We start from the raw sequence: 25,682 nt of genomic DNA, 5'->3' as shown, positions 1-25,682 counted from the left end.
ATCAGATGACAAGGTAAAACCTCTTAAATCATTCTAAAGTCAGTTATGAGCAGAAACGAGGCCGTTTTCAGCAGAAACGAGGCGATACTCGCTGACGCTTTGAAATGACCGACGCGCAGTGAACACATCAGCTCGCAGCTCGTGTAGCTGTAGTGCTCTAATTGCTTCCTCTGTCTTTTATGATAAAATAATGCTGAATTTATGTGGAAATGGTTGTTGTACAAAAGCTTCAGATATCTGTCACTGGGATACGTAGATGATTGGAGTGCAGTTTTAAGCAAAAAAGAGGTGATAATCAGTGAACCGCGGCTAATGATGTATGCGCAGTAAAGGCAGGGCGGACCGATTTTTAGGGGGGACCGTTCGGTCGGTGACACCGGCATCAGTGACATCAGCAAGTCTGGCGAAAGCTGACTGAGGAATGTTGTTTTTCTGTGGACTTAAGACAGCGCCACACAGTTGAACAATCATGGCTCTGTGTGTGAACACAACAGGAGTGAAATCAGAGACACCACTTTCATGGTATGTAATCATTATTATTCAGTCTGATTGAGACATATGTTGTTGTTTTGTATTTTTGTGAATACACCGCAAGTTACAAAGAGACGGAGATGGACATGTTGATTACAAAATACAATAATTTGATTTGGAAACCAAATTAAAACCATATTAAAGCCATATTGCATTTGGAGACTAAAAGCAGCCCAGATTAACTGTGTGTACTGGAATAAGTCATGAGACACAAGTGGAGTAACCTCCAGGCAGAGGTGGATTGGCCATTAAGAGTACCAGGATTTTTCCCAGTGGGCCTATCAATAAATGGGCCAATGACTGCCCGGTTTTATTATTATTATGATTATGATGATGATTATTATTTTATTTATTTATTTTCATGGTAACTGTCCCGGCCCAGGGAGAAACATGCATGGCCCACAGAGCTCAGCTGCAGCCTTCAGACACATCATAGGCCCAGTGGCTTGTCTGTCAAAAAAATACCTGACCCAATTGTGGCCCTGATAGGCTACAGAGGCCTAGAGTTTCACCCACGCATGTTCCTGACCCCACCATCCAATCATGGTGAGAGCGAGAAAAAAACAACACAACAGAACACAGAACAAAAAACAAGTCAAAAAAATGGAGAAGAAACATAAAGGCAGTGAGAAAAAAACGCAAAAAAAAATAGCTTTGGCTGAGACCAGAAAAATTTCGGCAACGTTTGCTGCACGGGCGCAGTGGAGCTCATGGTGAGAGCGAGAAAAAAACAACACAACAGAACACGGAACAAAAAACAAGTCAAAAAAATGGAGAAGAAACATAAAGGCAGTGAGAAAAAACACGAAAAAAAATAGCTTTGGCTGAGACCAGAAAAATTTCGGCGACGTTTGCTGCACGGGCGCAGTGGAGCTCATGGTGAGAGCGAGAAAAAAACAACACAACAGAACACGGAACAAAAAACAAGTCAAAAAAATGAAGAAACATAAAGGCAGTGAGAAAAAACACGAAAAATAGAGCTTTGGCTGAGACCAGAAAAACGGGCATAGTGGAGCTAATCTTGACAAGTAGTTCATCTCTGCGGCGGGTCACAGGTGTCGGACAAATTGGCCGACAGTGAAAGTGAGGCAGCGGCTACCGCTGCCATGGAGGTCATACAGGAGGAGATTGGTGGTGGTGGTAGTAGCAGTGATAGCAGGTGTGTTTAGTGCCAGCACAGTGAGGATAAACACACATTCATATAAATGTTTAGGCTTTCATATAAATGAAAATGTCACCCCCACCTCCTTTTGCTGGCTTCATCTACTGGTCTAAGAGATTTGCGTCTCCATAAACGTTCAAATCTAGCATGTAATGTCCTCACCTCATAGCAAAGTCTGCATAATGTGGTGAGTTACAACGAAATCTAGTTATCTCAAGTATTGGAAAACAATACCACATTAATATCCTGATTAATTGATTAGTTGCTTTTATTAATAACTATTATACTTTCATCAAAGGATGCCACACATAACTGCAGATGATCTACAAGTTTACAACTCATGTGTTGCAGTGTGATGTGGCTTGAGTATGTAGATCTGCTGTTTGCACAGTTTTTGATCATTTTATTTTACCTATCATGACATCCCCCAAATGAGGTCAATTTAAAGTGTTTAAAGTGTCAACATGCACCAACACACCCAGAGTCCAATTTGTTCATGAAGGACATTGATCTACCGACATAACAAATGTGTACGCTTTATATTCATGCTTTATTGTCCTTTCAAGTTTCCCATTATACAGCTAAAACAAATAAATAATTGATTAACTACTGTTACAATAAAACACCTGCATACATATTACATTTTTAAATGTAATAGGAATGGAAAAATTGCATTAAAATAAATAAATCCAATTGATTAACATTGTCTAATGCTAGTTTATGTTGTTAATACTTTTCAACTATATCAAGATGAAACTAAAGCATTGCACTCGTAGAGCGCAAACCTCCGCCAACACTAGTTTCCAATTCCACAAATTTTTATCTTGGAAAAAAATTTCAAGATGACAGTCCTGTTAGAAGTAACTTTTCAAAAGTTAAAATATAATACAAACTACAGCTCAAAAGGGCTTTTCAATGTTCAAATCAAATATCTGCTAAATCTGCACTCCAGTTCACATGTGGATCAAACTTAGGGTCCGGTCCCACTGGCGTTTAGGAGGATTTGCGTATGGATTGCACATAAAATTGGCTCATATTCGCTTAACATCCGCAATATGCGTGAAACATGCTTGTATGAGTCAGCCGACACCCGCACACGTCCGCAATTTTCCGCAGAGGCACATTTTTCTGTTGCCAGGATTTTTGAGCTGCACAAAGTTTTGGCTGCGGATGACATCCGCCTTACATACTCCATACATACTCAATACATACACAAACATACTCAATCTATGCGCTGTACGAGGTCTGTCAATAAAGTAACGGTCCTTTTTATTTTTTTCAAAAACTATATGGATTTCATTCATATGTTTTTACGTCAGACATGCTTGAACCCTCGTGCACATGCTTGAGTTTTTCCACGCCTGTCGGTAACATCATTCGCCTGTGAGCACGCCTTGGGAAGGAGTGATCCCGCCCCCTCGTCGGATTTTCATTGTTTGGAAATGGCAGAATGAAAAGGACGCTCGACGCGCCGCGCTCCGAGCTGCGATGACGCGGCACAAGCCACCGGACCATTTCTAAACGGATGGCTCTGTGGATACGAGACCGTCGTGTGCTCTTTCTCTGGTTATCACAAGAGCTGGACATCAGCCATTTTCTGGCAGATTTCACTTTTAACAAGAGATTTTGTCATGAAAAGCCGCGCAGAGGCTGATGTCCAGCTCTTGTGATAACCAGAGAAAGAGCACACGACGGTCTCATATCCACAGAGCCATTCATTTAGAAATGGTCCGGTGGTTTGTGCCGCGTCGTCGCAGGTCGGAGCGCGGCACGTCGAGTGTCCTTAAAGGGGTCCTTAAAGCTGTAGTAACAGTCCTTATTCTCTGTGAAGCCCGTAAAATTTTCACCGAAAGCCAGATAAATTTTTCGAATGGTTTCCAGGTGCCAGTCTCTAACAGCTTCTGAAAAAATTCTGATGGAAAAAAAGTCCTTTTCATTCCGCCATTTCCAGACAATGAAAATCCGATGAGGGGGCGGGACCACTCCTTCCCAAGATGTGCTCACAGGTGAATGACGTCACCGACAGCCGTGGAAAAACTCACGCATGCGCATGAGGGTTCAAGCATGTCTGACATAAAAACATATGAATGAAATCCATATAGTTTTTGAAAAAAATAAAAAGGACCGTTACTTTATTGAAAGACCTCGTATATTCGCTGTCTGTTGATATCCGCAACTGACAGGGATTTGCGGCTTGGCAGCAGACTGGAACAGTGTGTACAATGGATATTTTGTGCCCATCATGTCCACATCACGAACTAAAATAAGTTGTAGCAACTGCATACAGATTGGCCACGAATAAAGCATTTTTATTACGTCTGCTTTGCATCTGATTTGCAGCGGATGCAAATCAGATGCACTGTGTTCACAGGTGGACGCCCTTCTTTGTTCTACCGGCTGCCACGCGCTCTGCGCTGGATGCTGCATCAATAAAATAATTTATTTTGTGGCAGATTAATCATTTTATTCTGCAAATTGGCTGTTGAAAACGGCTCTAATCACCTGAATCACAGAGGAAGCTGCAGCTGGGCCGTGCGCGCGCATGTGCACACGCGCGAATGGCTAACAAGCTGCAGAAAGCATTTTGAGCCATCTAAAAAGGTAATTATTTGACTTGTTTACATTATCAAGGCTTGATAAAAGAGTTACGTGTTTTTCCTTCTTGTCTGCAGCTGTTACAGTATTTATTTCTATGTTTATAACAGATTTAACGTCTTGTTATAATTGTTCAGACGAGCTGCGCTCTGACGTCACCACTCGCCCTGTTCACTGCTTGTCTACTCCAGTCAACTTGTCCAAGTCCAGCAAATGCTCCAGAGGCTGTATTGTTGGTGTGAATAGTGATGCCAACGGCCCGAGTGCACTTCTTTTATGACTGCAATGCCGTGATAATCGCAATGCGTCTGATCCGTTTCCTCACTACATGCGTTATACAACCGTGATTGTTCATCATATATTCGCTATACATTATTAATAGATCCGTAATTCATACTGGGACATTTGTCATTTTTGGCCATTTTTGTTGCGGACGACAACGAATGCCCGTAATCTGTATACTGAATTCATGCGCAATTAATCCTCTCCCCAGTGGGACAGGGCCCTTAGTCTATTCATTGAGGGTGTCAGTTTGCACCTCATTGTCACAAATGAGAGTGATTGAGGCACTTTTGATTGAGATATAATCTAAAATACACATTAAATGGGTTTCAATGTCAAATTTCAATGGCCTCAAAATCTGTAATCTGGAACATATCCAGTGTTGCCGACTGAACGGTCCTCCTAAACCCCCACCCCCCCCGCCTTCAGCAGCAATTCACCAATTATCACCTTGTTTCTGCTTAAAAGTGCACTCCAGTCATCATCTGTCTCAGTGACAGATATCTGAAGCTTTTGCACAACAATCATTTCCACATAAATTCAGTATTATTTCATAATAAAATATGGGGGGGGGGGGTGATCATAGCGCGACAGCCCCGTTTCTACTTAAATCTGACTTTAGAATGATTTAAGAGGTTTTACTTTGTCATCTGATGGTTAATAATCACATTATTCCCTTTGATTGCTTTGGATGTAGAGAGTCAGACTCAGACAATCAGACTCTCTACACCCAAAGGATACCATCTTACATAACACTTTCAAATATGAAAGAAATTCGAGTTATGAATTTTTGAAAATTCATTCAACATTAAAAGACGGATTTTTTCATTTTTCCAAGAGTTTTTCTGAATTTTACCTTTGACCTCTGGCCTTGAAAACTGCGTCTGTTCTTGCCTTTGAGGATATGAATCCTCTGTAAAAAACAGTTCATAACGATATATGAAAAACTGTGGGTTTGTCACAAAGAGACAAACAAACAAACAAACAGGGGTGAAAACATAACCCCTGCCCAACTTCGCTGGCGGAGGTAACAAATCATTTCTTGACTTTTTGGCAAAAAAAACAGATGAGGTGAAGAATTAGCGACTGATTCATTTAATAGCGACATGAACCACTTGAAATGTGAGCCGGATCAAAGCTGTTTGGCAGAGCTTGACAGACTAAATGATGTGAAATGGACGAGTCCATACCCTGCTGTGTGGAGCAAACCATTAGGAGCTCCTGACTGATGTCTCCACTGCGGTGCACGGGGATGAAAAGCTCCCCAACATCTTCCTGCACTGAGTAGATCTGTTCATGGAAGAACACAGTGGACTCTGTACAGAAAAGAAGAGAGAGTGAAGTGAGTCCGAGACCAAAAAAAAGAGGAATGATGCAATGAAGGCACTGCAATCTATGAGAATCTGCGGTACATTGGGCCATCAGGAGCAGGTGTGTGCTTTTGTTGTGCTCCTGCATTTGTGAGTGGACCCTTTTTTTTTTTTTTTTTTTTTTTTACATCCATTGAAGCGGTGGTCCTGTGGTTTGCTGATTCATATTCAGAAATAACTTTCCAAAGCTGTTTTGGGTTTGATGCAACTGGAGGTGCTCTTCAAAGAGACCCCTCCGGAAGTTTTTCGTACTGCTTGGTTTGCCGCTGACAATTCCACAAGCGAACTACTCACTTCATCCCACAGAGTGAATCAACTGGGATTTTCATACATCTACCCACTGAGGGGTCAGCCAAACAACTCTCTGATTTTCTCTCCTCTTATGCCTCTGCTTCTCATCTCAACTTTGGCAGGCGTTTGTGGGTGAAAGAGATTCTGAGCAATTGAAAGCATCGTCCATCAACACAAAGAACTTACCGACATTATTGAAACAATGGACCTCATTCAAGAACTGTTCGCACTAACAGATTTGTTCATAAGTGGCTCGTATGAGTGATTGAACAGAACTTCCCACATTCACCAATTTGCTCATATTTTGAGTTTTACTGTAGGTATGAATAAAATATATGAGCACTTCAGACCTGTAGCAGGATTCAAATAGTCTGCTGTCATCCAAACCTGTTTTCAGTAATCTACTGCATATGTCACAACTTTGAACCTGTATCAGTTTGAAAGTCCTCCATGAATTCCACATAATTCCACATTATTACACAGATGTTACCCTGTTTAACTGTGCAGTAATTCTAAATTTGCTGACCGGCAGTGTACAGGTTACAGTCCGAGCGACACTGTGGAGAAAGGTTCTGAGCAGACACTTCTTGGTGACCCCCTACTGGATTGCAAGTGAATACAAACACAACATCTCACACTGCAAACGTACTTGTGATATATATTCTTATTCTTATTCATATACAGTATGTTGCTTTGCTTATCTTCATAACAGACACTTATACTGACCCCTTCCCATGGTCCCATGGCAACCAATCAATCAATAGCTGTCATGAGACAATAATAAAAAAAAATCCACTTTCATACTGAAAACAATTACTTCTGTATTTTAGCGACAAAGTCTAATGTGCTATAAACATGAGTAGCATTCAAATCAATTTGATTTATTTAGACAGCAAGGTGCTTCACACAAGTAATCTTAGCCATCCCCTGAGCAAACACAGTGGCAATAATTGGAAGAAAAAAATTGCCATTTTGATTATATGAAGAAACTTCAAGTAAATGGTAAATGGACTGCATTTATATAGCACTTTTTACCATCTGCATCTGACGCTCAAAGCGCTTTACAAATAATGCCTCACATTCACTCCGATGTCAGTATATCAGACTTGGTGGCCATCTGCTTTGGCCATACTAATGATAACAAAATAAATAAAATAATGTAAATGGACTGCATTATATAGCGCTTTCCTATCTGCATCAGACACTCAAAGCGCTTTACAATAATGCCTCACATTCACCCCAGTGTGAGGGTGCTGCCATACTAGGCATTCACTACACACCAGGAGCAACTAAGGGATTAAGGACCTTGCCCAAGGGCCCTTAGTGATTTTCCGGTCAGGCCAGGATTTGAACCGAGGATCCTCTGGTCTCAAGCCCAACACTTAACCACTTAACCAATAAACCAGCTGATTGTAATTAGATCAGCTCTTCAGGCAGGTGGATGAGCTAATTACTGAAATCACCTGTTTCTTTAGTGCTCAGGCAGGAGTAATACATGGTAGGGCTTTTACATTCTGAAGCCAGAGTTTTCTACCTCTGGTTGACTCATGAGAATTCGACCCACTTTGTCCTTTTGGTGTCATGATCCAGCCCTTTAGGGGCAGTTGTTATAGTTCTTGACATTTTTCTGTTCCCACACTCAGAGCCTTTTGCATTTTTTAGTCATGTCATGCATCGTCTTGCTTAAGTTATGTTTTGTTTCATGTTCATGTCAGGTTTCCATGCTCAGTTTATTATAGGTTTTGTTTGGTTTATTCTCCATGTATCTTTTCTTCGCCACGTATTTACTTTTGCTTTATTGTTTATTGTTTGCTTTCACTCTTGGTCCCCCAGGTTGCTTTAGTCTTAGTTTAATCATGCTTACCATATTTATTCTATTATGCTTTAGTCACAGGTTTTGGTTATTATTTGCCTTCAAGAGTTTTCTCATCTGATTACATTCCATTTGTTATTTGTTGCATTCATTGCTTATCAGTTAATTCCTTTTATTTATTGCACTATTTTGTAGTCTATTATTGTATGGCCTTGCCTTACAATATAAAGCGCCTTGGGGCAACTCTTTGTTGTGATTTGGCTCTATATAAAAAAAAATTGATTGATTGATTGATTGATAGTCTCTGGTTGTGTGACTCTGTTCGTTATGTAGTCTTAGTTTATCCTGTCACCTCACTATTGGTTATTGCATTCACTTTTATATTTTAATCTGTCTCACTCCGGTTATAGTTTTTGATTACGATCATTGATCTTCTTGTTTTCTGCCATTTACTTAGTTCTGTCAGGTCTTGTTAATATATTATTCTGTTTTAGCTTTGTTCATAGTTCGCTGTTTCCCTCACGCCCGTCCGAGTATGTTCCCACTCCATATCACTGCACCAGCCATTGTGTCTTTGTTGTATTTTCATTCACTCCCGCTCTTGCACCTGCTCAGGTGTCTTTATTTCTTTCATCACTCCACTCTGTGTTTTCCTGCCTTCATTCTCTTGCACTTACCTTTGTCTTCCCTGGTCACGCCCCCTTCCAGAACCTTCACTGACACCTGTGTCTTGTTCCATTAATCACACCACCAGTTATTTAAGCCCTCACAGTCTCACAGCTCACTGCCAGATTGTTGAATGTTATTCACTTTCCAGCCCTCACACCTTGCCTTGTTCTGCCTCGTATTTAGCCTGCTGGTATTTGACCCTGTTTTGTCCTCCACCATGTTTTTTGTCTTTGTCTCTGATTGACACCCCGCTGTGTTTTTTGCCCTCCGCCTGTTTGTCTGTCTGTCTGTCAGCAGATCCCGAGCAGCCGGGAAAGCAGGCCGGCTGGGTGACTGTGAGGAAGAAGCGTAGTTCTAAGCAGAAGCCCCCTGTACACCACCAACCCGTTCACATCTCTAACCGTTTTTCAACACTCGGCGACACACCCGCCAAGGTACAAACTCTGGTTATTGGCGACTCTGTTTTGAGAAATGTGAAGTTAACGACACCAGCAACCATAGTCAAATGTCTTCCGGGGGCCAGAGCAGGTGACATTGAAGGAAATTTGAAACTGCTGGCTAAGGCTAAGCGTAAATTTGGTAAGATTGTAATTCACTTCGGCAGTAATAACACCCAGTTACGCCAATCGGATGTCACTAAAATTAATATTGAATCGGTGTGTAACTTTGCAAAAACAATGTCGGACTCTGTAGTTTTCTCTGGGCCCCTCCCCAATCGGACCGGGAGTGACATGTTTAGCCGCATGTTCTACTTGAATTGCTGGCTGTCTGAGTGGTGTCCAAAAATGAGGTGGGCTTCATAGATAACTGGCAAAGTTTCTGGGGAAAACCTGGTCTTGTTAGGAGAGACGGCATGCATCCCACTTTGGATGGAGCAGCTATCATCTCTAGAAATCTGGCCAAGTTTATTAAACCCTCCAAATCGTGACTATCCAGGGTTGGGACCAGGAAGCAGAGTTGTAGTCTTACACACCTCTCCGCAGCTTCTCTCCCCCTGCCATCCCCCCAATACCCCATCCCCGTAGAGATGGTGCCTGCTCCTAGACCACCAATAACCAGTAAAAATCTATTTAAGCATAAAAATTTAAAAAGAAAAAAATAATATAGCACCTTCAACTGCACCACAGACTAAAACAGTTAAATGTGATCTATTAAACATTAGGTCTCTCTCTTCTAAGTCCCTGTTAGTAAATGATATAATAATTGATCAACATATTGATTTATTCTGCCTTACAGAAACCTGGTTACAGCAGGATGAATATGTTAGTTTAAATGAGTCACCCCCGAGTCACACTAACTGTCAGAATGCTCGAAGCACGGGTCGAGGAGGAGGATTAGCAGCAATCTTCCACTCCAGCTTATTAATTAATCAAAAACCCAGACAGAGCTTTAATTAATTTGAAAGCTTGAATTTTAGTCTTGTACATCCAAATTGGAAGTCTCGAAAACCAGTTTTATTTGTTATTATCTATCGTCCACCTGGTCGTTACTGTGAGTTTCTCTGTGAATTTTCAGACCATTTGTCTGACTTAGTGCTTAGCTCAGATAAGATAATTATAGTGGGTGATTTTAACATCCACATAGATGCTGAGAATGACACCATCAACACTGCATTTAATCTATTATTAGACTCAGTTCACTTCGCTCAAAATGTAAATGAGCCCCCCACCATTTTAACCGCACTTTAGATCTTGTTCTGACATATGGCATAGAAATTGAAGACTTAACAGTATTCCCTGAAAACCCCCTGTTGTATGATCATTTCTTAATAACATTTACTTTTACTTTAATGGACTACCCAGTAGTGGGGAATAAGTTTCATTACAGTAGAAGTCTTTCTGAAAGTGCTGTAAGTAGGTTTAAGGATATGATTCCTTCTTTGTTATGTTCTTCAATGCCATATACCAACGCAGTGCAGAGTAGCTACCTAAACTCTGTGAGTGAGATAGATCATCTCGTCAATAGCGTTACATCCTCATTGAGCACAACTTCGGATGCTGTAGCTCCTCTGAAAAAGAGAGCCTTAAATCAGAAATGCTTGTATAACCCACAAACTCGCAGCTTAAAGCAGATAACCCGTAAGATGGAGAGGAAATGGTGTCTGACTAATTTAGAAGATCTTCATTTAGGATTGAAAAAGAGTCTGTTGCTCTATAAAAAAGCCCTCCGTAAACCTAGGACATCTTACTATTCATCACTAATTGAAGAAAATAAGAACAACCCCAGGTTTCTTTTCAGCACTGTAGCCAGGCTAACAAAGAGTCAGAGCTCTATTGAGCTGAGTATTCCTTTAACTTTAACTAGTAATGACTTCATGACTTTCTTTGCAAATAAAATCTTAACTATTAGAGAAAAAATTTTTCATAACCATCCCAAAGACATATCTTTATGTTCAGCTGCCTTCAGTAATGCTGGTATTTGGCTAGACTCCTTCTCTCCGATTGTTCTGTCTGAGTTATTTTCATTAGTTACTTCCTCCAAACCATCAACATGTCTATTAGACCCCATTCCTACCAGGCTGCTCAAGGAAGCCCTACCATTAGTTAATGCTTCGATCTTAAATATGATCAATCTATCTTTATTAGTTGGCTATGTACCACAGGCTTTTAAGGTGGCAGTAATTAAATCATTACTTAAAAAGCCATCACTTGACCCAGCTATCTTAGCTAATTATAGGCCAATCTCCAACCTTCCTTTTCTCTCAAAAATTCTTGAAAGGGTAGTTGTAAAACAGCTAACTGATCATCTGCAGAGGAATGGTCTACTTGAAGAGTTTCAGTCAGGTTTCAGAATTCATCATAGTACAGAAACAGCATTAATGAAGGTTACAAATGATCTTCGTATGGCCTCAGACAGTGGACCCATCTCTGTGCTTGTCCTGTTAGACCTCAGTGCAGCTTTTGATACTGTTGACCATAAATTTTATTACAGACATTAGAGCATGCCATAGGTATTAAAGGCACTGCGCTGCAGTGGTTTGAATCATATTTATCTAATAGAGTACAATTTGTTCATGTAAATGGGAGTCTTCTTCACAGATTAAGTTTAATTATGGAGTTCCACAAGGTTCTGTGCTAGGACCAATTGTATTCACTTTATACATGCTTCGTTTAGGCAGTGTTATTAGAAAGCATTGCTTAACTTTTCATTGTTACGCAGATGATACCCAGCTTTATCTATCCATGAAGCCAGAGGACACACACCAATTAGTTAAACTGCAGGAATGTCTTTCAGACATAAAGACATGGATGACCTCTAATTTCCTGCTTTTAAATTCAGATAAAACTGAAGTTATTGTACTTGGCCCCACAAATCTTAGAAACATGGTGTCTAACCAGATCCTTACTCTGGATGGCATTACCCTGACCTCCAGTAACACTGTGAGAAATCTTGGAGTCATTTTTGATCAGGATATATCCTTCAATGCGCATATTAAGCAAATATGCAGGACTGCTTTTTTGCATTTGCGCAATATCTCTAAAATTAGAAAGGTCTTGTCTCAGAGTGATGCTGAAAAGCTAATTCATGCATTTATTTCTTCTAGGCTGGACTACTGTAATTCATTATTATCAGGTTGTCCTAAACGTTCCCTGAAAAGCCTTCAGTTAATTCAAAATGCTGCAGCTAGAGTACTGACGGAGACTAGAAGGAGAGATCATATTTCACCCATATTGGCCTCTCTTCATTGGCTCCCTGTTAATTCCAGAATAGAGTTCAAATTTCTTCTTCTTACTTATAAGGTTTTGAATAATCAGGTCCCATCTTATCTTAGGGACCTCTTAGTACCATATCACCCCAACAGAGCGCTTCACTCTCAGACTGCAGGCTTACATGTAGTTCCTAGGGTTTGTAAGAGTAGAATGGGAGGCAGAGCCTTCAGCTTTCAGGCTCCTCTCCTGTGGAAACAGCTCCCAATTTGGATTAGGGAGACAGACACCCTCTCTACTTTTAAGATTAAGCTTAAAACTTTACTTTTTGAAAAAGCTTATAGTTAGGGCTGGATCAGGTGACCCTGAACCATCCCTTAGTTATGCTGCTATAGACTTAGGCTGCTGGGGGGTTTCCCATATTGCACCCAGTGTTTCTTTGTATTCACCTCTTTTTGCTCTGTATGCACCACTCTGCTTTTAATCATTGGTGATTGATCTCTGCTCTCTTCCACAGCATGTCGTTTTCCTGATTCTCTCTCCTCAGCCCCAACCAGTCACAGCAGAAGACTGCCCCTCCCTGAGCCTGGTTCTGCTGGAGGTTTCTTCCTGTTAAAAGGGAGTTTTTCCTTCCCACTGTCGCCAAGTGCTTGCTCATCGGGGGTCGTTTTGACCATTGGGGTTTTTCTGTAATTATTGTATGGCTTTTGCCTTACAATATAAACCGCCTTGGGGCAACTGTTTGTTGTGATTTGGTGCTATATAAATAAAATTTATTTGATTTATTTTATAATATATACAGTAGTGTTCAGAATAATAGTAGCTCTATGTGACTAAAAAGATTAATCCAGGTTTTGAGTATGTTTGTTATTGTTACATGGGAAACAAGGTACGAGTAGATTTAGTAGATTCTCACAAATCCAACAAGACCAAGCATTTATGATATGCACACTCTTAAGGCTATGAAATTGGGCTATTAGTAAAAAAAAAACAACAAAAAAGTAGAAAAGGGGGTGTTCACAATAATAGTAGTGTCTGCTGTTGACGCTACAAACTCAAGTCTATTATGTTAAAACTGATTTTTTAGCAATCCTGTGAATCACTAAACTAGTATTTAGTTGTATAACCAGTTTTTCATGATTTCTTCACATCTGCGAGGCATTAATTTTGTTGGTTTGGAACCAAGATTTTGCTGGTTTACCAATGTGCTTGGGATCATTGTCTTGTTGAAACACCCATTTCAAGGGCATGTCCTCTTCAGCATAAGGCAACATGACCTCTTCAAGTATTTTGACATATCCAAACTGATCCATGATACCTGGTATGCGATATATAGGCCCAACACCATAGTAGGAGAAACATGCCCATATCATGATGCTTGCACCACCATACTTCACTGTCTTCACTGTGAACTGTGGCTTGAATTCAGAGTTTGGGGTCGTCTCACAAATTGTCTGTGGCCCTTGGACCCAAAAAGAACAGTTTTACTCTCATCAGTCCACAAAATATTCCTCCATTTCTCTGCAGGCCAGTTGATGTGTTCTTTGGCAAACTGTAACCTTTTCTGCATGTCTTTTTTTTAACAGAGGGACTTTGGAGATTCTTGCAAATAAATTAGCTTCACACAGGCATCTTCTGTCACAGCACTTACAGGTAACACCAGACTGTCTTTGATCATCCTGGAGCTGATCAATGGGTGAGCCTTTGCCATTCTGGTTATTCTTCTATCCATTTTGATGGTTGTTTTCCATTTTCTTCCACGCGTCTCTGATTTTTTTTTTTTTTTTTTTGTCCATTTTAAAGCATTGGAGAGCATTGTAGATGAACAGCCTATAATTTTTTGCACCTGTGTATAAGTTTTCCCCTCTCCAATCAACGTTTTAATCAAACTATGCTGTTCATCTGAACAATGTCTTGAACGTCCCATTTTCCTCAGGCTTTCAAAGAGAAAAGCATGTTCAACAGGTGCTGGCTTCATCCTTAAATAGGGGACACCTGATTCACACCTGTTTGTTCCACAAAATTGACGAACTCACTGACTGAATGCCACACTGCTATTATTGTGAACACCCCCTTTTCTACTTTTTTTTCCTAATAGCCCAATTTCATAGCCTTAAGAGTGTGCATATCATGAATGCTTGGTCTTGTTGGATTTGCGAGAATCTACTGAATCTACTGGTACCTTGTTTCCCATGTAACAATAAGAAATATACTCAAAAACTGGATTAATCTTTTTAGTCACATAGCACTACTATTACGTATTTGTATTCTCGTATTCTGAACACTACTGTATATTGTAATGGATAGATAAAACAGGTGCATTTTTATTGTTTCTTATGAGTTAGATGATGTATCTGTAAAATTGTTTATTATAGATGTAGCATCTTGTCACAATCATTCAGATGCGCTGCAACAATAAGACGCATTGACTCGCAGTGAAACAGTGTTTTCAAATAGATTGCGCAATGTTCACAAAATTGATGTGTGCCAGAGATTTTGAACATTTCAAAATTTTCTTTGCGCACTTGCACGCAGCCACGCACAGTTTACAAGTTTACTCTCTGACAAGTCACATTGCGTACAAGTGCAGGGATCAAAATTGTGCCAGTGTCAAGGTACCTTTTAGCTTCAGGTCCTCCCAGATGTTCCTTTTTCTTTGTCTGTCTCTCACTGTCGTCTTTGTCTTTGAGTGAGGAAATGTGATTGATGTCAAATGTAAGATACTCAAAGAAAAGAAAAGACTATTAATGACAAAGCCTCCAATGTGGAAAATCTACCAAAAAAAACAAAAAACTGGATGTTTGATTTGACAACACGCTTAAAAATCAAACCTGCCATGATTCTTTGGGAAGAAGACATCAACATAAGACAATCTTACACACCACAGGAGATGAAACATTTCTCATAAGATAACTCTCTCCAAATCATTCTCACTTCTCTCTATTGTCGGCTGCTCCTATATTTCTCCTTTCTGTAGCTGCCCACAATCTGTCACTCCCCAGGGGGTACAGGGGACTCATAGCAGGGACTCAGGGTTCACTTTTCACAGATTCCACACTCCACTGTATACTGATTTTCTTCTGCCTCACACCACCCAAATACACCACATCTATGCGTCGTCTTTTTTTTCACAAGTCACCTCACACTTCATCTTTAGATCCACTCAGGAGTTAAGAAAGCAAATATTCAGTCAAGTGGGTGAAGTTCAGCTCCTCGAGGAAAACAGTCATTTTAAAACATTCATGAGAGGAAAAAGAAATGTGTCAACACAAAGTGTAAGACCAGGAACTACTCGTACCTGATTTTGCAAGAAGACTGTGTTGCAGAATAAAATTGGTTTGTGTTTTATTTCAATGCACCAAACATTTCCATTAAAGTGGTCTGCAATTTTTCTAGAAGTTAATAAATTGTGGTGTTTCCTGTTTCCAATCACAGGAAGTGAATATTGTGCTGAGTCCCTTTATAAATGTTGGTGTTTGCACCCCATTAAAAAAAAAAAAAAATCTGACTCATTTTCTTCAGTTTTGAAAATGGGATGGAAATTTGCACCCAAAAGTCGCTCTTTACTTCCTCCTTATTCACACTTCTCCACAAAGCTAAAATATATTTGTTTATATCTCAAAGCGGTCTTCTGTTGAAGAGCATGATATGATTTTCATGGGATTTATGTTGCAGAGGAGAATCAGAATGGGCTTTGCTCAGAGATTGGAAGGTCCCGATTACTGCAGTACTCAGATGTCCATGTCATCTACTTTTGCCAATTATTCCCACTGCCTCCAATTACATCTGTTCACTGTTTTGGATAACGATATATCCTGATGACAGAAATTTCTTTAGCATGTTCAAAAACGTCCAGATCACTCACAATATTCTACAATGCTACTTTTGGTCACCTCTTACACCAACATCAGCCTGCAATTAGGACTCTGATTACACTTTGTGCCTACAACGTAGATGGTCGGGCATCACAAATCACCAGTGGAAAGATCACAGTTACACATCAACTTCATCAATGATGGAAATAGTTGACTAGCTTCAGTAAGCATTCACAACAGCCTATAGAGCAAAATATACACTGAAAAAAGAGAATAGTTGAACCAACTTAAAAAAGCATTACAGATGGTAAAAACCTGAATGAATTAAGTTGTTTGAACTTACATTTGTAAGTTAGATCAACTCTATCTTACAAACTTTCTAACTTAATTCATTCAAGTTTTACCAGTTGTAATGCTTTTTTAAGATGGTTCTTTTTTCTGTGTATGCTATATCTACAAACATTTTTATAACATCTGAAAGATACATATTTTTAAGTCACACAGTTCAGGAATGACAATTTTAAACCGAAACACAAAACTAGAAATGTTAAAGATTCTGCTTGGAACATCTTCCCTCATTCAGCTGCTCCCGTTGGGGGTCACCACAGTAGGTCATCAATTTCCATCTCACTCTGTCCTTTGCATCTTCCTTTGACACACCAACCACCTGCACGTCATCCTTCACCACATCCATAAACCTCCTCTTTGTCCTCCCTCTTCTCCTCCTGCCTTGTGGCTCAATCTTCAGCATCCTTCTCCTTATATATACTCAACTACTCCTCTGCACATGTCCAAACCATTTCAGTCTTGTCTCTCTGATTTTGTCTCTAAACCATCCAACCTGCGCTGTCTGTCTGATATGTTCATTCCTAATCCTGTCCATGCTTGTCACTCCCAAAGAAAATCACAGCATCTTCAGCTCTAACTCTGTCCAAGTCCAACTTTGCCTCCTGTCTTTTTGTGAGTGTCACTGTCTTTATGCCGTACAACATAGCTGGTCTCACTAGAGTTGTGTAAGCTATCCATTCACTTTTGTAGGTCACGAGTCACTCCTGCTCTGTCTGCACTCTCTGCTTCACCTCTCTACCACACTCTCCATTACATTGGAGAGCTAACCCAGAGTATTTAAACCTAGACTCCTTGCAACTACAATATTCCACCAGGCTCCCTCTCATTCAGACACATACTCAGTCTTGCTCTGACTCACTTTCATTCCCCTTCTCTCCAGAACATATTTCCACCTCTCCAACAGAGGTATCAAATCCAGCTTCAGAAAGTAAAAGTCCAGCCACATATTTGTTCCATCTTCCCAATTAACCAGCTGATTATAATTAGTTCAGCTCTTCGGGCAGGTGGATGAGCTAATTATTGAGATCACCTATTTTAGGTGCACAGGTAGAAACAACACATGGGAGGGTTTTTATTTTCTGAAGCCAGATTTGACACCTCTGCTCCCCAGGCAAGGCTCAAACTGCGGTCTACTCTCATTACAGATCACAATGTCATCTGCAAATGTTGCAGTCCATGGAGACTAGTGTCTGATCTCATCTGTCAACCTGTCCATCACCATTACAAACAAGAAAGGCCTCAGAGCCAATCCTTGATGTAATCCCACCTCCACCTTGAATGCATCTGCCATTCCCACTCTACATCTAACTGCTGTCACACTGTTCTTGTACATATCCTGCAATTCAATTCAATTCAGTTTATATAGTGCCAAATTGTAAGATAAGTCACCACAAGGTGCTTCATAAGGGTAAGGTCTAACCTTACTAACCCCCCTGAGCAAGCATATAAGTGACAGTGGTAAGGAAAAACTCCCTCCACCATTTTTTGAGGAACGAACCTTGAGCAGACCAGACTCAGAGGGGTGACCCACTGCTTATACTAATGGTAACAAAGATTAAATAAAGTACAATAATGAATTAGTAAATAAATAGTCATGCATAATCCTTACATACTTCTCTGCCACTCCAGATTTCCTCGTACACAACTCTGCTCTTGACACCCTGTCTTAAGATTTCTTTAAATCCATAAATACACAATGCAGCTCCTGGCCTTCTCTATACCAGTGTTTTTCAACCTTTTTTGAGTCGCGGCACCCTTTTTATATTTACAAAATCCTGCGGCACACCACCAACTAAAATAATATTATAATGCTATTACCTCTGGTTTTGCGCAAAACCCAATTATCGCAATAGAAAATCGATACAGAAAACATCGCATTTCGAAAATCCTCAAGCATTTTGCATGCGCTCTGATCTCAAGTAGGGCTGTCACGATTAGAAATTTCTGGAGACGATTAATTGTCAGACAAATAATTGCGATTGACGAATATATTGTCTATTTTTTTTTCTTTTTCCCCCTTCTTTATATTCTACTATTGTAGTATAATTACACAACTCTGGAAGAACGTTTGGCTTCTGTGAGTGGAGAAACTGGGAATGGTGCAACATTTTTATTTTTATCTTCATTTTACATACAGTCCCAACTTTTTCTGATTTGTGGTTGTTTCTGTTGCATTTCTGAAACTGTTTCTCCTCATCAGTCACGTTTTGTGATTAAACACTGCATTAAGCTCAAGAACTGAACAAATAAATACCTTTGGAAAATAACAGCTGTTAAAGTCAGAGTTCTCACCTGCTTTTGTGATCTGTGCGTCTGAACATTTTTTTTGTGTATCGCAGTTCATTCATATATTCTCATTTTAAATATGTTTTTAAAGATATTTGACCGTTATATTTCATCTCATGATCTCATAAATTCAGCATACGACGCGCACAATGGTGTGACAGGATGGTAACGGCAGAATCACACCTTTAGAGAAAGTTCAGAGAGAAGTAAAAGCGTCACGTTTTCGTTTGTTAACTGTTCACTCCATTTAAAATCCTCTCTCTGCTCTCCGCGCTCATGCTGCGCACTGAACGTGTCCGCCTGCATTCAGGAATCTCCCCTCACCCACCCCCTCCCCTCCCTCCCCCCCCCCCTCCCCTCCCTGACCCACCCCCCCCCCCCTGACCCACCCCCTCCCCTCCCTGACCCACCCCCTCCCCTCCCTGACCCACCCCCTCCCCTCCCTCGCAGTCTGCAGCCTGTTAACTCCGCGCGCGTGCACACACAGGCACAGACACACACACCGACAGCTCCGCATTTTAGACGGCTTTTGAAGGAGACGGCACTGTTTTAATCGGCCGTCAGCCTCCTTGTTATTGTCCCGCCTTAAGACGAGAGCGAGGCTGCAGCACAATGACGTCAGATTCTGAGTCGTTTTATGCTTTGTGGATAAAATAAATAATTCACGGTAATCGCGAATATGAAAAATAATCGCGAATATGAAAAATACCCACGGCACCCCTGACGATCGATCACGGCACCCTAGGGTGCCGCGGCACCCCGGTTGAGAATCACTGCTCTATACTTTTCCATCAGCACTCTCAGCAAAACTGCATCTACAGTGATCTTTTCCCCCATGAACCCATATTGCTGATCACAGATCTTCACTTGTTTTCTAAGACTAACTTCCATTACTCTTTCCTATAACTTTATGCTGTGGCTGATCAACTTTATGCAGTTCTGCCCATCACCCTTTGTTCTTATAAATCTGAACCAGCACACCTCTTCTCCATTCCTTGGGCATCCTCTCACTTTCCAAGAGTTTATGAACCAATCTGGTTAAAAACTCCACTGCCATCTCTCCTAAACATTTCCATGACTCCACTGGAATGTCATCTGGGCCAACTGCCTTTCCAGTCTTGGTCCTCTTCATCTATGTCCTTACTTCAATGCATTCTTGCTTGTTAAGTGTCTATACTCTTAATTTATGGAAAAATACCTTCATAGTTTTTTTTTGTTGTTTTATGCCCAGCAGTACCTTCTGAACATTGATTTGGTTACATTAACAGATTTTCCCCAGTGTTCCTAATATTACAAATAAAAATGATACAGGTTATTTGGAGAGGGAACCTGAGACCTTCTCAGGTTCAAAATGGGGGAGTGACAGAAAAAGTTTGGGAACTCGTGCATTAGACTCTAATGACACATCATGCTGCCTCAGTAGGAGAAGAAAGAAAAAATATCACAGACTGTGCTTAGATGCTGGTACTGCTTGCGGCAACTAGTCAAACAGCATGCTGTCATTTCATCTTTATTCAGTGCTATGCATGGATTATAAATGAAAGAAAGCCTGAAAGTTTAGCAGGAGGAAAGACGGGCTAACGTGCTGTAATTAAACTTAGCTTGTGTCTGCTGTAGCAAAGTTTGCACTTACTACTTCCAAACATGCTGAAGGACAAGCGCAATCCTCATTACTGACCAAAAATGCAGCAGAGTAAAACCCGGGTTGCATACCAAACAAAACTAAAAGAAAAGAGCATCAAACATCTCCAAAGATACTCATTGCCTTCAGAACAAACTCAGTTTGTTAGGCTTTCTTTAATTTTGGGACACTTTTGTGTGTCCCACAATCTTCTCTGATATTTGCTTCACTAACACGTCCTCACGGGAAGAACTCTCCAGGCTAACCATAAGACTAGTCATTGCCAGTTTCATCATTAGAGAAAGACGTCAGAGTAAAGCCGAGGCCACAGGCATAGCTAAAGCTTCACTGGCCGATTAGAGTAGGGAATGGCACATCGCTGTCACACTCAACAATCCCTGGAGAGGACGGAAAACAAGTCAGACCCTGCCCTTTACACACTTCGTAATTAATCCACAGGGGAGGACAGACTGAAAAGAGAAAGAGAATGGTGAAAGACAGTGAAAGACAACAGAGATCAGAATGAAATGAGAGCGACAGTGATGACAGCAGCTGTTGTGCATCGTTATAGTGGAAACTTCAGTGTTTGTGTTGTTGCTGTTCATGTATAATTATTTATGGGTGTGTGACTCAATACTTCATTAACACTTCAAATGACAGGCGAAGCCACATGGAGTAAAAATGGTAATTACATACTCAGAGAACATGTCAAAGACTGTCAATGGACACTTTCAGTATTAGGTGTTGACCAGTTTCCATTTACAAACATCATCATGGATTGTCAATGAAGAGTGTAATAACTACTGAGGACAACAGCACTAATGAAATGTTGTAAAATAATCACCGCTTGAACAAACCTCGAGTGGCTGAGATGTCAAAGCTATATTTTGGATCTTCATCATGTATCACCATCTTGCTTTCATGTATAAGAGCTGAGCATTTAACTGTTTAATTGTAAATGGTAAATGGAGTGCATTTATTGTTTTCCATCTGCATCAGACACTCAAAGCACTTTACACATCAATGCCTCACATTCACCCCGATGTGAGGCTGCTGCCATCCAAGGCGCCCACTACACGCCGGGAGTAACTAGGGGATTAAGGACCTTGTCCAAGGGCCCTTAGTGATTTTCCAGTCAGGCTGGGATTTGAACTGAGGATCCTCTAGTCCAAAGCCCAATGCTTAACCACTAGACCATCAGCTCCCCGAGGTGATGGTCTAATGACAAGGGGAGAAGCAAGGGGAGAAGTTGTAGCATTTAGTTAATGCTTAAGATTTAGCAGATGGGGTAGTGACATTAACCAAATGAAATCAATGTTCCATTCAAGGGGTCCTGTTATCTCAACTACACAGTTCAGTCAGTGGCTGTGCATGCCACAATGGGCCATCAAGTAGATTAATATGTGTCCTTTATAGAAGCTTGTACATGCCATTGACATACATGTCTTTGGGTCCTCGGCCTTTGAGATCAAGTGGTGCCTGGGAAGCGCTTATGGAGTCATGAGGTTGCTGGACAGAGGTGTTTGGGATGCCAATATCTTTGCAGATTAATAAAGGTCCAAGTCTTTAGGGTCCTGGTACTGTCTGTTCTGCTGTGTGGTTGTGACCCTTGGATGTTAATCAGTGACCTAAGACTTCTTTGGTACTAGGTGTCTTCGGAGGATCTTTGGGTACCAATGGAATGACTTTGTATTAAGTGAGTGGTTGCTATGGCCATGTGGCTCATTTCAGCAGCTGGAGAAGGCCAAGGGGATGCCTACATTTCACCTGGTTGTGGCACATAGATGGTCAACTGTAAATGGAGTGCATTTATATAGCGCTTTTCCATCTGCATCAGATGCTGAAAGCACTTTACTATAGTGTCTCACTTTCACCCCGATGTCAGGGTGCTGCCATACAAGGCACCCACTACACGCCGGGAGTAACTAGGGGATTATGGATCTTGCCTTAGTGATTTTCTGGTCAGGCTGGGATTTGAACCAAGGATCCTCTGGTCTCAAGCCCAACGCTTAATGACAAGACCATCACCTCCCCTTGATAGATGGTTATTGTAGGGATGTGGAAATGGACCTGTAAGGATGGTTCTCATTCAGGACCCAAGTTGGTTTCATGGTGTTGTGGATGCAGCAAAGCCCACCACCAGAGCATTCTCTGAGAATTGACAATAGCAGCCTAGCAGCATGTTAAAATGTGCCTGAAGTATTATAAGAAACCAAATATTAGATGTGTCTAACACTGACCATCACTAGGATCCAAGATCTCCACTGTTGCTCTGACAGGGAACTCCAAAACTGCCATCACTGGCTCCGACAGAAAAATCTGAAAGGTCTCCGCCTGCTCATACTTCCCATCAGCCAGGATCCGAATCCGCCATGTGGCCTTGGTCTGTCCTGGGTTGAACCGGACCTGCCTCTGGGACTTACCCTTGAAGTCTTCTTCTTTCTTCGCACTACCATCCTGAGTGCCAATGCCTGAGAGATGCAGACAGTAATGGACACAAAGGAAGGAAGACGACAAGAGGAACAGGCCAGATGGATTAAAAAAGAAAAAGAGAGGAAGAAGTAGAGACAGCACAAAGGAAACGGACAACAGAAACATGACAGGCAGGAGAGAGTAACAGATGAAAAACAAATTAGATATTCACACGCTTTAATGCCTTTCAGAGGAAGGTGAGAAAAAAGTTGCAGCTGCTTTTGTTTGTTCACTGATCGCTTCCAGAGCCTCAGATATGTGTAAAATGAATTTGTGACCAAAGCATGTAATTAAGCATATTCTACATGACAGAACTAGATTACAGGCTGTGGTTGTATTTCCTTCAGCATCTCCTATTTTGTGTATGATGTTATCTTTCATGAAAATTCACGGTACACGCGATAACGGTACAGCTGATTTTCATATCAAACTCACATCAAGAAGGTGGTACAGGCCACATGATAATATAGAGGCATTTGGAAATATGCCATGAGACTCCTTTAGTCTAAACTCGCACCTCTGCTGGAGAACAGAATTAGTAAACACAGCAGGCACATGCACGCGACTGTGAGTAAAAAGGATTTCTTTTTAAAGCATACATTAACAAAAACAAACAACACGACAGGCAGGCAGGCGCATGTAAATGAGATATGTTTGATAATGCACAAAGATGTCACAGTGTTGCATGCAAAATTTAGGCTGGGAAAAAAAAAAAAAATCACACAGGCGGGCACACATGATTACACAGTGACACAGTTGAACTCAATTGTGTTGAAGAGACCTTTGGCTGATTATTTTCACACACACTCCAAAACTTGCAAGGAAAATGTGATCAAAACAACTGAAATTATGGATTGTTTCTGGTAAAATGCTTCGCTTTATGAGTTTGTTTTCATTATGATTTGTTTTCATGCTGTCATAAATATGCATGGGATTTTTCAGTTTTTAGGGAATATGCAAGTGCATCTACACGCACTCACACAGGTGCATGTAACAAAACATCCTATCTATCTATCTATCTATCTATCTATCTATCTATCTATCTATCTATCTATCTATCTATCTATATATATATATATATATATAAGCTTGTACATGCCATTGACATACATGTCTCTGGGTCCTCGGCCTTTGAGATCAAGAGGTGCCTGGGAAGCACTTATGGAGTCATGAGTCATATATATGTAGATATACATACATATACAATGAAAAAAGTAAAACATTAGTGCACTTCATTCAAAGTACTTATACGCACTGTGAAAAAGTAAAAAAAAAAAAAAAAAATTACCTGTAACAAATTACATCAATTTTTTTAAGTTGATCCAAAGCATATATACGTATATATATTTTTTTCAGTATATATATAAAATCTCACCCATAAAATCTCAAGATTGGGTCCTGGGAGTTTACGAGTCCTGCACAGTACCTTAGCTGTCCCGTGGACTGCACTCTTCTGGAGCTCTGATGTTGCGACTCTTCCACTTTGGGGGTTGCAGCTCCTATTGCTCCTATTTGAACTTTACCTTCCACATCTGCTCCAGTTGTTCCCTCAGTTTCTGTTACTTCTCAGTTTTCTTGTGCTCCTTCTTTCTGATGTTGCTTTCGGCCAGAATTACCATATCTATCACAACTGCAGTCTTCTTTTCCTTGTCAACCACCACTATGTCTGGCTGGTTGGCCAGCAGCTGCTTGTCTGGAATTTGAAGTCCCACAGGACCTTAGCCCTGTCATTCTCATCCACCTTTGGCGGTGTTTATCCATCAGGACTTGGGGACCTCTAATCCATATGCGGCTCAGATGTTCCTCTACTAGTGTGTTGCCCATGGGGATCCACGGGCTCTAGAATGGGTAGTGTCAAAGTGTCTTTATTTGTATCCCTAAGGACAAATTTGCCTTGGACAGAGGGGTCTGCTACACAGCAACACATCTGACACATACTACCAATGCATCAAAAACAGCCACATAATAGCTCAAAATGAAAATACAAATACCTAATCAATAAAAAAAACCATATTAACATCTTAGTGCAAAAATAGGTAGCTGACATTTTTCAAGGGCGGTAATAAATTATGCAAAGTTTCTATAATGAGTTGGAATGGTGTGTGATTCCAGAATGTTTTTAGAACCTTAGATCTTAGACCTCAGCAGTTTTTAGAAGAAGAACTCAACAATTTTATTTACTATTAATTACATAATTTTTATGTTAATTTACTGTCTTAATGCATTTATATTGGTTAGGTTCTTGTTATCATATGCACACTATTGTCATCATCGTCATCATCATTATTATTCGAATCATTATTATGTTATTATTATTATTACTATGAATAATAATTATTCTAATTTTATCATTACTTAGATTTTGTCATTTGATTTTTAAAATGACCACAATGGAAATAAGTTTTTCACTTTCTTGCGTCATTCATGTATTTTGTAACATATTTACAATTCTATTTTGTACTTACATTGAAGTTACTAAACGCATGCACACACGCAAGCATGCACACACATGCACTTTTAATATATAAATGATTTACCGCCCCCTGCTGTATTGGTGTGTGATTCAAGAATGTAATTATCAGATTGTTCAGTGTTTTTAGCTACTATCCATAGTTTCTCCAAAAATAATCCTATTAACATTCCATTTTGGTGGCTTTCATCCTTGGCCCAAAATACATAAGCATACCAGACCGAAAATGTCAGCTCTCCCCAATTCAGTTCCTCCGTTTGCCACACCTACGTTCGCACACACAGTCCACTTGGCGATCATTTTATATATA

The 25,682-nt window shown here is 40.5% G+C and overlaps 1 protein-coding gene and 1 long non-coding RNA gene across 2 annotated transcripts in view; one reads left to right on the top strand and one right to left on the bottom strand.

The window, feature by feature from the left end:
- frem2a (FRAS1 related extracellular matrix 2a) overlaps positions 1-25,682 on the bottom strand; it is a 301,376-nt gene that overhangs the window by 140,556 nt on the left and 135,138 nt on the right. The window contains 2 exon segments of the mRNA XM_034178287.1: positions 5,761-5,886; positions 22,671-22,901. Of these exon segments, the coding sequence (XP_034034178.1) occupies positions 5,761-5,886; positions 22,671-22,901 (357 nt within the window).
- On the top strand, positions 602-25,481 carry LOC117517307. Its single transcript, XR_004562700.1, has 3 exons — positions 602-750; positions 14,309-14,316; positions 25,471-25,481. It is a non-coding gene; the product is annotated as an uncharacterized LOC117517307 (long non-coding RNA).

The sequence above is a fragment of the Thalassophryne amazonica genome, chromosome 9 (genome assembly GCF_902500255.1).
Source record: "Thalassophryne amazonica chromosome 9, fThaAma1.1, whole genome shotgun sequence".
Lineage (NCBI taxonomy): Eukaryota > Metazoa > Chordata > Actinopteri > Batrachoidiformes > Batrachoididae > Thalassophryne > Thalassophryne amazonica.
The sequence above is the reverse complement of the archived record's forward strand: the minus strand, read 5'-3'. Positions and strand labels throughout refer to the sequence as shown.